At 40.0% G+C, this 13,471-nt stretch overlaps 1 protein-coding gene across 1 annotated transcript; it reads right to left on the bottom strand.

Annotated features, from left to right (window-relative positions):
* Positions 1–1,574: 1,574 nt before the first annotated feature.
* LOC149830731 (uncharacterized) lies at positions 1,575–2,616 on the bottom strand. The gene has a single exon (XM_090015916.1). The coding sequence runs from the start codon at positions 2,183–2,185 to the stop codon at positions 1,763–1,765; it is 423 nt and encodes a 140-aa protein (XP_089872042.1). The 5' UTR covers positions 2,186–2,616; the 3' UTR covers positions 1,575–1,762.
* Positions 2,617–13,471: the final 10,855 nt, after the last annotated feature.

Genomic DNA, 13,471 nt, shown 5'->3' with positions numbered 1-13,471 from the left:
CCAACATCTAATCAGGAGTCAGTAGTCAAGCCCACCACGCAATAGTGCATCTATACCTCTTCATCTGTTTTTTTTTTTTTTTTTGACCAGAAGTATCAATGAAACAAGGAAACACCCAACAAGAAAGAAAGGAAAAAAGAATTGACGATATGATTTTGCAGGGGTAGTTGGAATGACTTGTATACGAACAACTTAAGATTGGTTTTGTGTTAAGAGGATCTTAGATGTACGCACTTGTGAGACGGGAGAGATCAAATGATGGGGGTCAAACCAAACTAACATGTGGTAGCCCATCATTTGCTGACCTCTAAGCTTGAGGACTCCTAAATTGAACTGTTTCTGGGTGATGTCACTGACGAACCCATTGTAGACCCCTCAATTTACTGGAAGTCCAGGAGCTCCAGCAATGAGGAAACTAACAAGAGAATCAAACTGAACTAATACTGATCAATAGTAGGTCCAAAAGAGTATCAACTCCAGATGCAAGTTAAATTGAGAAGGTCTCGGTGACAATGCTCGTGAACTTTCTGCAAGCAGAGGGCAACACACTCATTATAGGTTGCTCCAAAATGTGAAGGGATGGCGTTGGGATCCGAGCAAAGTTACACTTTTGGTACACACTTCGACTGACCCCTTCGATCAGGACAAAGTATACGAATGTAGTAAAAAGGTGAGAGGTCATGGGGATACACAATCCGCAATGTAAAGTGACACACTTTCCTAAGGATCCCATGCACAATACATCACCATCAATGGGGTGTAGTTGAAAAGCCAATCAGTGTGCATTTGTAGTACATAAGTAGGTGCCATGTTTGGCACCATACACCCCAAACTTTCTCATGAATAGTGGAGTTATGTTGTCGCCTGTAGCAGTGGCACACCCTATAGACCACAGGAAGAAAAAGAAAGCGATAGAAAAACAGAGAAACCATCACAAGCCACACAGTTGGAGTGTTGGTCTACTGAGTGCAAGAACAATTTTGGAACCTAAATCAAAGAACAATACAATAAATTAGGTAAACGCCAACCTCAAGTGGCAAGCAAATTTTAAATCTGAAAAACATTTGTTTACTGACGATCACAAAGCTGACTTTCCTTCACTGTGTACAATAAAAGAAAAGAAAGAGATCTGTAGCTTTTTTTCGAATAGAATACGGCAGAAAGACACGTCTATCCATAAGAAATTTCCATTTTCTAGTCCCAGCAAATCATCTACCAGATTTTCTATTTCCAAATTCAAACTCTTCTGCGCTCGCAAACATCTCAAATATAGAACAGAGCAGAACAACGTTGGATTTGAGGTTTTTTCTATCCCAATCAAAACATTTAAAGAGAAGAAACGACGTTACTCCTAAACACCAACTTTTTTTTATACAATATGAAAGCCATAGACACGGACTCCAGCATTGTTTGTACACCCACCTTTCGAACCATTAGCGAAAACCACTAGAGAAATCCAAATAAAAAAAAAAGGACAAACCATGGACTTCTTCCGAAAAACTTGATGCGTATCAAGCGACCCCAAATCCCATCCTCAATTACACGAGTCAATATCAATCATTGGTCACGCGATATTGTTCTCAATTGAGACAATCCTTTCTTTTTTTCCCTCCTTGTTTCAATTTCGATCATTTTCTTTCGTTACACGGGATGATAAACAGAGGAAATGAGAGAGAGGATAGAAAGAAAGATGAAAAAGAAGCGATTTTTTCACGACCAACATCTTAAAATCGTCAGTTGAAAAGGAGAGAGAGAGAGAGCTTCATTCTCTCACCGAAGGATTTCTCCAGAACCCTATGTGGAACTTCCCCCACATCTCCTCGTCCATCTGCGACACCTCCGCCGCGGGCGATTGGTCCGGACACCCACAGGCGGGGTTGGCCGGAGCAGGGTGCACCTGGGGGAGAACGGAGTCATCGGGCTTCCGCTCGTGGAGGAGCGCCGTCTTCTTCCTCCCGCTGAGGCGCCTCTTCTTCCTTGCCAGAGCCTTCCGGCAGAGACCCGCCGGCAGCCTTACCACGGCGAGCACCAAGAGGTTCACGAGCCCGCACGGGCAGCAGCAGCACACCGCCGCGCACTCGGCGGCGGTGCCGCCGGCAACCTCCGCGAACCGCGAGCTCAACGGAGACTCGTTCGTCAAGAGGGGTTGGGGCCGCTGCGCGGGCGTCGTCGTCGTCGTCGTCATCTGTCTCTACAACCGAATCACCACCGTCCAAAAAACCCTCTTCTTCTCCTCGAACCAACCGATATTTTTCTTTGCTTTCCTTCTCGGCGAAAACTTTAGATGGTCGATTCCAAAAGCAAAGATTTCGATCCCATCTCGACGAAAAACGTCTCCCAAACTAATAACGATCTCAAACCAACATAAACCAAATGCGGCAAATTCTTGGTATCGAAGAAGCGAAGGCGGAAGAACGTAAGGCGTTGGTGAAGAAGTGTTGGGTTCAGGAGGAGGCCAAGGCCGATTGGAAGGTGGGCATCGGAGGCGAGATCGGCCGGCCCGACGGTGGGAACGTTGGATGGTGACGATACGAAAAGGCCGAAACGGAAGGGGTTGCAGGTTTCCGGAATTGGAACTCTGCACCAATCATAAACCGACGAGTTTTGAGTTTCTTTGAGACCCAAGAGAGGCAAAAACCAATGGAAACACCCTTCCAGCAACGGAACTGGGGCAATATGAAATGAGAGAGAGAGTGACAGGGATTTATATAAAGAGAGAGAGAGAGAGAGAGCAAAATTGGATACGGTGGGGGCGGAGGGCAGGTGAAAAATCAAATCCTTAAAAGGGGAATTAAAAAAAGGGGTGCTAAGTGCTGACGCAGCAGATGGACAATGAAACAAAAGTAGGGGTGTGAAGGGTGAGAGAGAAGGCAGGGGATGCGCTTGGCTGGGTTCCTTCCTTTTGTTCTCTTCACACTTGAAAACTAGCCTTATTTATTTCCCTTAAACCACGAAATTTCCCCTACACTGTGGGACCTGGCTGCCTCTCTCCCATCTTGACTCCCACTGTGGGAAAAATGATGGCACAATAAAATCTCCACCTTGGCCAACTTTTCTGGAAAATCTGGGCCTGTAAACTGAATCTGACGGTCTACAATCTACACCTGTACATACAGACAACCTTTTAGGTTGCTTAATTGGCTAACCAGAAATACAATGATAACTACCGTGTCTACAAGATTTTCTTCTTCTTTTCTCTTAAATCTAACCTTATAGATGCTATGTACATGCTCCGTTTTTATAATTACTAGATCGTCAATCAGGTTTTAGAATCGATGGTGCATGCTCTTCATAAATATTCTAGCATTTAAAACTATCAGGTTTTATCAAAAAAATACTTGACCAAACCGTTGATTCTAGACATTTCACGGTGCCTAACACATATACGTGGTTGGATTTGCAAAAAAAAAAAAAAATGATGAAAATGTTTAGTGTTTTTTTTTTTTTATATTTGCGCACAGAAATCAGATGGCTTTGCCTGCCGTACTTAGAGTCGCTGTCCTGTCCGGGTACCCTTGCTCCCATAGCTCTTGTTGTAGTGACTCGTATTTATTTTATTCTTGTGTTTGATAAGTTGTACACGTTAGGCTAAGGGTACGCCCAATGAAATACATACGGCCAATGGGGGTGCGGTCCGTGAAGTGGTTTAGGATGGATATCTTTAAATACGCTTGGGTCTACCATCTCTGATGGACGGCAAACTCTCCACGTCATTTTCTCACGTGGTAATCTGTCTGTTCTTATCTCCGTTGTATTTGACTTGACTGGAAAAGCCGGCGGCCCCACTCCTAAGACTCCGCCGATTCCCTTTTCAAACACAAGCCAAAAAGGGCTTGGCTCTCAAAATTGGTCGACTATAACCAAATCTCCGTCGTAGGAGTGCTAGAAAATCAAGGGGGAGAGTGACTTCACCCAATTTGAAGTTCTAGATTTGTTTGGATCCGTATTGAGCATTTGGATATGGTTGGTTTCAATTGTACCTTTTATCCTCCAATATATAACTAGACTCTTTATAAAGGGCAGATTGGACTAATTGTGCATAATTTTTTTTTTCTTTGAATTTTTTGTTATTATTTAATTTTGAATAAGAATCAATTATTATTATTATTATTATTATTATTATTATTATTATTATTATTGTGACCCTCATTGATTTGCATGGGGGGATGCCTTCCATTTTCCCAATGACTGAGACCGAACAAGTACCAAAGAGACTCGGAAATAGAACCGGTTCATGGTTGTGTCCGACTCTTCACACTTCACTTTGTTAGCTGGGTCTGATTCATCTCCAACTGGATGGTAGGCTTTCCATTATTTATTTAGTCAATCGAGTGCGTCTGCGATGCAAAGTGAGGAAACGTATACAACTTAGAATAAGTTAAAAAGCACGCAATTCTAACGTATATAACAAAGTTCTCGGTCAAGGACAAAAAGTAGAAAGTTTCGTATTAGAGAAAAAGAGTTGGCCTCTAGGGCTGTTTGGTTGTTGGCCTTGGACCCCAATTCTAGCGTTACATGCATGTCCTCACCATGTATCTATCTATGGTAGTGAACTAAGAAAATTAGTCTCGCAAACACACACCCAGAGTAGGTCTATAATACCCACAGACAGCTAAAGCAGGATGGGATCCCCACTAACGTTTGAAAGTCTTCCCTTGGTAAAAATAAAATAAAATTCAGATTTCCCCCATCAAAAAATTCAAGGGTAAGAGATTTTCCATTTTCTGAGAAGAAAATTAAGTGACAGTCGAAGGTCACCAGTGTGGTAAGTGTGGACTCCCCACTTTTAAAACTGTTTGGAAGCCATGAAAAACGGGAAAAGTAGGAACTGGAATGACCTTTGCTAGTAGTAGTTCCAATTCCTCATTTCATCTACCACCCGGGTGAGGTACTAATCACCAAATCGCATGGCTAGGGCTTCCCTAATCTCCCTCAATACAACGCCACCTTGTTGAGGGGCATATCTGCCGGATTGCCGTGGTATTCTTCTCCGTCCACCACCGCCTGTGCCTCCTTATCAAACGCAGCTCCAAATTCATGTGCCTCACAGCAGCCAAGAATGAGTTCAATGCCAGACACCAGTCCTTGCAACCAATTCAAGAAAAAGATCTGGCAAAAGAATGTCCTTCACCTCCGACCTGGAAAAATGGGTATGAACATCTAGCTAGATGGTAAGAACCTATGCACCTTGATTATGGCTTGGCAGCCACAATCTTGGTCTAACGCATAGGATAAGCCGTGCTGGGAATTGGTGATTTGTGTTTGCAAAACCTTTTTTATGTAGTAGTAGTTAATCATGTAAACAATGGGAAACTATATTTCTTATTTTGAATACGCCTTCTTAGAATAATTAGAAGGCATCTCTCCCTCATCTCAACTCTAATATATACTAATAAATGAAGAATTTATCAAATTAATTCAATTTTGTTAATAATTTAATTAGAATTTGCAATATGCTAAAAATTCTGTTTTATTTTTTTATTTTTATTTTTGTGCAATAAACAGCTTTCTACTTGGATGTCATGTTTAATAAGGTACCTTGCACGAAACTGCAATGATGCCCGTAAAGTAGGGTTATGAACATTTATATTTGTAGTACAAAAACAAAGCTGCATAATTCGTTGATAGAAACTAAAAAATCAAGCACTAAATTTTAGTAGAAAACCTTTCCTTCCTAGTAAAAGATTCAAAGGAAACCTCATCAAGTGACCAGGTGGAGATTTATAATTAAGCTTTAATCACTGCCCGCCTATCTATAAAAATTTACCAATTAATGGGACGGTGCTAACTAGAAATTAGATTCCAACCTTCTTTAACTAGGAAAACGTGTTTGGCTTGAAACCCAAATAGGAATGGATATGGACTGATAATACTTTGCGTTGGGTCCCACTTCTCCATGCTGGAGTTGCCAAGGGACACTCAGCAAGGCTATTCTTTTGCCACGTGTCAAGCAAGAACCGTCCAAAGGCTTGCCTTTGGCTTGGCAAGGGATGGGTCATCTTCTTCTTCCTTCCTTCCTTCTCTCGGCCTTGGCTCTTCCATATTCTCTTCAAAAGGTCCATTAATGGCGGTCCGCTTTGTCTACACCTGTTCTTCATCTCCATCTCATGCATCTCCTCCTCTACCCGTTTTTCTACCACCATTTTTCTGCATGAATCCACCCACATTGTCCGGCTTGGTTTTGCCGGATTCTCGCTCTATAAATGCTTTTCCGGTGGCTCTCCAGCCTGCTGCCAGGATCTTCACCAGAAAGCATGAATATTTTCTTTCACCAAAGATCACCATGTTTCTTGGGCTTGCTCATTTGCAGGATCATCAAGTAGAATCCAGACATTGTATGGTGTTTATGTCCATTTGAAGGCCAAAATCACCATATTGGATTGATCAACTTGGTTGTTTTTATTGTTTGTTCATGATCCTTAGATTGGGCAACATGTATATATATGTGTATGTTGTTGGACATAATGGATTTGGGTCCAATCTATTGGGTGACCCAGTTTGACACCATTAGTGGGTCACACAACGACAAGCTACTGAGTGGGAGTTACGTGAATGTGGAGGGTAGGCTGCCATGAAAATGATGAGAGATTCATAGCATATTAGTCTACCCCATATACAACATAAAGTTTAAGTGGTACAGGGTCTTGCTCATCGTTGACCTTAGGCCTGGGCTCATGGATGTGCATAGCTAGGGTGTCGCCGAGGGTACATCACCGACTGGGCACCAATAACGGTTGTCGTGCGGCGACATGGGAAAGATCGATGATATGGGGCGACGTGAAACTCGGTGAGGCTGCTCACCTTCTTCCCCATTATAACAGTGGTGGTTTTCAGTTTCTGTTTTCTCAAAAACTGAAAGTCGATCTTTAAAAGGCATTAACCCTAACGGGTCAGCCATTGCTTTTTCGGGTCGGTCCTGACCCAGCGGATTAGAACCAGACCTGGATTCCAAATGGGTCTAGGTCTGGGTCTGGTCCTGGGTCAGGATCGAAGGGACCGATCCGGATCTGATTTAGGAACGGATCCAAACTCGGGTCTTGTTAGTATTGGCTTATGTTCGGACCGGGTCAAATTAACTCGGGTTCATTTAGGATCAGGTCAGACCTGGGTCCAGTTCAGACCGGGTCAGATCCGGGTTCAATTCGGATCGGATCTGACCCTGGTACATTTCAGACCGGGTCGGACCCATGCTTTTGCAGGGTCTAGACACTATTTGGCCTGAACTGAATCAGGAACTGATACGGCCCTTTTCGAGACCAGTTTGGAGCTATTTTTGATCGGTTTCTTCTAGTTTTTCACTGGTTCCGAGATGTTAAGACCCTGTTTTCATAAATATATGAAGATACAGGAATTTTGGCATACGGTTATAGAGTTTTATGAACTTTTGTTCATACTTGGCACCAGTTCATAAGGTTCAGACCCTTAGATGACTGGTTTGGGGCCGTTTTAGACCGGTTTATGGTATTTTCAGACCAGTTCTAGCTTGAGGACCCCGAGTTTTACTCATATAAGCTTGCTTTTGTTATTTTTCATGCTTTATAAAGTGTTTATTCTAAAGAATGCATGACTTATGCATATTAATTTATGTGTTTCATGTTGGTTAAGTTATGCATGATGGATTTAAGCATGAATTAGGACTAAATTCATGATATTTTATTATCAAAACTAGTTTTTGCATATAAGTTGAAGCATGAACTTGTATTTTGACGATATAAAGTATATTTTGTCATGAATATACATGCATTAAAATATGTGCATGAGCATGCTTCATAATACGAATATATTTTCGATAAAAGATCTTAATTGACCAATTCATGTAATCACCAAAGTTATGTGAGTTGTGTTGATTAAGGATTCTTTAGACTATATTAAGATTCGTTATTATGATTGTGTGTGAATTTTATGAAACATCGATTTTACCCAAAGGTAGGTCGTTGTGTTTCAAATTTACACAGGGTGTTATAGTAGATGTGTATTTCAGCCCATAAAGCATGTTCGTACCCAGAGATACAGTGTTGAATTGACTCTGATTAGATGATTTACTAGTTTCACCAACTGAAGTCAATTCCTTGAGAATTGAAGAGATGGAGCAAATATGAGTATTGTCGTTTTCACCAAAGTGGAATGATAATGGTTCAACTATCCTTGTCTCAGAAAAGGTGAATAATAAGGGGTCTCATATTTACCTTTTCAATATAAATCTCGTATAGAGCGATTTATCTTCCACTCATATAAAGAATAGAACAGTTGTTCTGAAGGCTATCTATAAGAAGTGGAAGCACTTAAAATGATGTTCTTGAGAAGTGGGAGTGTTCGAATATCTTAGCCTGTTGCTTTTATAATCGCGAGTGACTAAGAATATTTAAGGTATCATCTCTCACTGCAAGACAGGGAAGGAATTTCTAAAATTCATTGGGACAAAAATTATTGATTTTATACAAGATTTTATCATAGACCATTTGGATAAGAAACTTCATTATAGGTATTGGTATTGTGGACTCTATTGAGAGACCACTAAAGATCTTTTATGATAATAAAGCAGTTGTATCCTTTTCAAATAACAATAAGAGCTCAACCTCGTGTCGACACATGGAATTAAAATATGTTGTTGTTAAAGAAAATACTGAGAATCATCTGGTATGTATTGATACAATTGGGATGAAAGAAATGACTGCGGATCTCCTTACTAAAGGGATATCACCGGGATTGTATTCCCAACATGTAAAGGGGGTGAGTCTTTTTTATTCCTTCTGATGTATGACAATACATTAAGTGATCACATTTGTGTATATGAATTTGATTCTCTATGGCTTTGTAAATTATTGATTTTGCATAAAGAATATCTCATATGAGTTAGAGAGAATAGCAGAATAACAATATTTAAAGGACCAATAGAATAGGTTAGAGATCAACCTATTCATAAAGATATTTTCAACATGCTAAAGCACTGAAGGTGAATTGTAGTGTAGTACATGAAAATATGGCATTTCATAAAGGTGTGTTCATCTCCATGACTCATATGATTCATTCTTGTGATAAAGGGTAGCATGTAAACCCACATGAAGAATTAAATCGAGATAACGGTATAAACCTTGATTTAGTGCACTTTTGGTGTCAATGGGTCAAGTGGAAGAATGTTGGACATAACGGATTTGGATCCAACCCATTGGGTGACCCGGTTTGACACCAATAGTGGGCCACATAATAGGGAGTTAGTGGGTGAGAGTTAGTGAATGTGGAGAGTCCACATTCGTCTAACTATCTCTTTCCCCCATTATATAAGGGGGGTAGGCTGCCATGAAAATGATGAGAGATTCATAGCATATTATCCTACCCCATATACCACATAAAGTTTAAGTGGTACAGGGTCCTGCTCACTGTCGACCTTAGGTCTGGGCTCATCGTGGGTGTCGACCGACTGAGGAGAATGTCGAACACCTGCACTCGCACGCCATGGCGACTATAGGTATGCTTTCTGTGTTTGATTTTACTAGAAACGCCAACATATGTTTCTGGCATAAGCAAGCTCCTTAATGTCATTGTTGTATTGAACCTAAGTTGAAACATTTCTACTCATCTAGAGAGTTGCTCTCTCTCTCTCTTGAATTTGTTGGCACAACCATCTTTGGAGTGATGGGTTTTGTACCTATACGTGGAAATGGACGTATGAGCATGCGTCTTATAATTGGCATTAGGTACTTGAATCTGGTGACAGTGGCATTTATGGATCTAGCAAAAGGTGGATCCAAAAGGTCTGACCTATGAGTTCGATAAAGACCAAAAAGGCAAGGGAGTAGCATCACACAACAAAACAAAGGGTATAAGAGAAAACAAAATGATGTTGTTGTTCTTATTGTCTTGACCATCAGACATGGGAACATGTATGCATGCGTATTCATATATGCCTCTGTTTTTTCTTCTTCTTTTCATCACAGAGCTGGGAGAATTAAGGCCCTCTCTTTTTTATAAAGATACCATTCAGTCAGACTAGTCTGGTAGTCGATGATGACGCCACAGAACATGGTCCTCCTGCTGAGGGGCAGAACGAAAAAGCTTACAAACCTCTTGGCAAAGATTACAAGTAGTGACATGACACTTGTAATATTGATTAGGAACAGGAAACTTGTTACTCACCGTCCTCTCCTCAATGAGATGGCATAACCAAAGCTCTGAAGTGTCCATTGTTGCTGAAAATAGTAACATTTTCCTACACAGGTGCAATGAAGTGTAATGCTTCATCAAGAAGTTGAATCTCTGGCATCTATATATCCGAAGGTTTGTGCTGAGCACCTGGTGCATCAAATTTTCCATTGCTTCTTTGGACCATGAATGCCAATTAGTTTGTCGTTCCCCCACCACCCATGACAACTGTTGGGAAATAGAATGTCAACCCCATAAAATTCATTTCCATGATCACGATGTTAGAATGAAATCGATAAGGATATCTGCATTTGGCAATTACCTTATCAATTTCGATAAGGTTCTCTGCATTTGGTAGTTACCTATCATTTTATCTCATTGATAAGTTTACCTTTTTTATGTAGATAATTTTTTTTTCTTTTATTCATTCACAAAATCGTGAGATCTTTTGTATATATATCACTGTGTAATAGTTAAATGAATATAGAAGAAAATAGAGTTTTCCCATTATCCATTGTTGTTGTCTTTGCAATTATCGTTCTTCCCATTTAATTATCATTTTAACATGGTATCAGAGCGGGTCTTCTAATCTTGCTCTCACCTTCCTCACAATCTGTATGAGTGCACCATCGCTTGACTCTGCAAAAGTCCCTTCCAATCTCTGGTGTTTGTTCGACAGTTCATGTACATGCGCAAGTCTGGTATCATCATGTCTGATGACTCAATCATTTGTCGTAGTCCATGTTGTTGAACCAATGCTGGTCACAGATTGTAAAAACATCTTTGTGTTTGTTGTTTGTTGTTTGTTGTTCATTGTTGTGTGCTTACACCATCAACATAGCTAGAATCACTCCTATTGTTTCAGATCACATCATTTTCTTATTGTTGTCCAACCCACGAGTCACCATGGCCTCCAAAATCTCAAAGACTACCAGTTCAGAGGAAGACACATCAACAAGTAACCCTCTGTTTTCTGCATCACTCGGATAATCCACATACCATATTGGTTTCTCAACTCTTAACCGGTGAAAATTATTCAACCTGGAAACAAGCAATGTGCATGGCGTTGAGCACCAAAAATAAGCTCAGTTTTGTCAATGGGATTGTTTCGAAGCCTAACACTTGTTCTCTCGCTTTCGTGGCTTGGCAAAGGTGTAACGACATTGTCCTTTCATTTATTCTGAATTCGATCCACAAGAACCTGTCATCCAGTGTCATCTATTCGAACACTGTGTTCAATGTTTAGGCCGAGCTTCATGGCCATTTTTTTCAGTCTAATGTGCCCCGCATTTATCAAATTCAATTCAATATCATTAATCGCAAACAGCTTCAGACATCTATTGTTTATTTTACAAAGCTAGGCATGTGGGATGAATACATACCCAATCTGTTCTTGCAAGGCTATGAAAGTAGTTCAAGAAATGCCTCAACGAAATAGAATGATGTCGTTTCTGATGGGCCTCAATGATAGCTATGGCCCTATTTGTAGTCAAATTCTTTTCATTGATCTTACTTCATCAGTTTCAAATGCATACGCCTTTGTGGTTCAAGAAGAAAGACAAAGAGAGATGCATGTGCTTCCTCCATCATCGAGTAAACAAATCATGATGGCTGCCACTGTTGAATCGAAATGTGGCAAAAATATGGCTCCACACGTGAACTCGAGAGAGGTTCAAATGAGTCCACAACAAAATTTTACAAGGCCTAAATGTGATAAATGTGAAAAATTAGGCCACATTAAAGCTTGATGTTATCAGTTGCACGGATATCCCAACAACTCTCCAAAAGCCAATTTGATTACCAGTGATATCGTCATGCCTCAAATCAGACCCGAACAGTACAATGCTCTCAAAGCATTTTTCTTTGCACAAACCATATTCTAAGGTGAACCTCAAGTCAATTTAGCAGGTAAAGCCTAGTCTCTTTCTTGTCATTCTCCTTATTGAGTCGTAGATATAGGGGCCACCGACTATATAGTCTCTAGTGTAGAACTCCTTGATTCCAATTATTTTGTTTTATGTCCACTTGTAGGCCTACCTACCGAATTGTTTGCATCTATCACCCACATTGGGTGTGTTAACTTAAACCCAAGACTGAGCCTATCCAACGTCTTGTGTGTGCCCAGTTTCAAGTATAATTTACTTTCTATCAGTAAAGTCACACAAGATTTATAATGTGATGTCATTTTCACTAATGATTCTTTTATATTTTAGCACTGACACTCGAAACGAAGGATTGGAATGGGTAAATTGCAAAATGGTATGTATGTCTTAGAGTTCATGGGTGAAGTCGCTCTTTCCATTTTCAATTTTGCTCATATTTGGCATTGTTGTCTTGGACATATTTCACATTATCGTTTTCAAGCTCTTATTGATTCAAATAAAATAAATTCTAGTAAATTTGATGGTGTTTACTCAATTTGTCTGCTTACAAAACAAACATGTCTTCCATTTCCAAATGGTGTCATTAGCTCCACAATACATTTTCAACTCATACACATTGATTTATAGGGTGGATATCAAACTCCATCATTATCTGGTGCACATTATTTCTTTACTATTGTGGATGAATATACTCACTCTACTTGGGATTACCTGATGCGCTATAAGTCCAAAACCTTTTTCTTAATTCACGACCTTTTTTGTCATGATCAAAACCCAAATCCAAAAGGGCAGAAGTGATAATGGGAGTGAATTTTTTTCTAATGATATGCAATCATTTTTTTTATCTCAAGAAATCCTTCATCAACACAGTTGTGTCTCAACACCTCAACAAAATGGGGTAGTTAAAAAAACACTGAGACCTCTTAAATATGGCCCATGCTCTGTGTTTTCAAGCTTACCTTCCTATAAAGTTTTGAGAGGAATATGTTTTGATGATTACATATCTTATTAACTGAGTCCCTAGCAAAGCCTTAGCCGAAAAAACACTACATGAATTGCTTTTCGCAAGAGTTTTCAGTACAAACATCTCAAAGTTTTTGAATGTTTATGTTATGCTCACATTATTAACCACTCTCATAAGTTTAATAGTAGATCCAAGAGATGCATATTTATTGGCTATCCTTATGCTCCAGCACTTATCAATTGTATGACCTTGAAACTCATACTACATTCACCAATAGTGATGTAGTTTTTCATGAACACATTTTTCTATTTCAATCTACCACGTGCACCAAATAACAATAGTGTTGCTTTCTTACCTATATATTTTTTAGCACATACCAGCTGATTTTTTTCAAGAACAAACAGAAAATAATCATCCTGCTCATGCCTTTATACCGGATTTGGTTGTCGAACCCCTCTCACCTAGCCCTGATGTTGAACGAGTT

Source organism: Nuphar pumila, chromosome 8, assembly GCF_984573655.1.
Source record: "Nuphar pumila chromosome 8, dmNupPumi1.hap1.1, whole genome shotgun sequence".
Classification (NCBI taxonomy): domain Eukaryota; kingdom Viridiplantae; phylum Streptophyta; class Magnoliopsida; order Nymphaeales; family Nymphaeaceae; genus Nuphar; species Nuphar pumila.
This window is presented reverse-complemented; position numbering and strand designations above follow the sequence as displayed.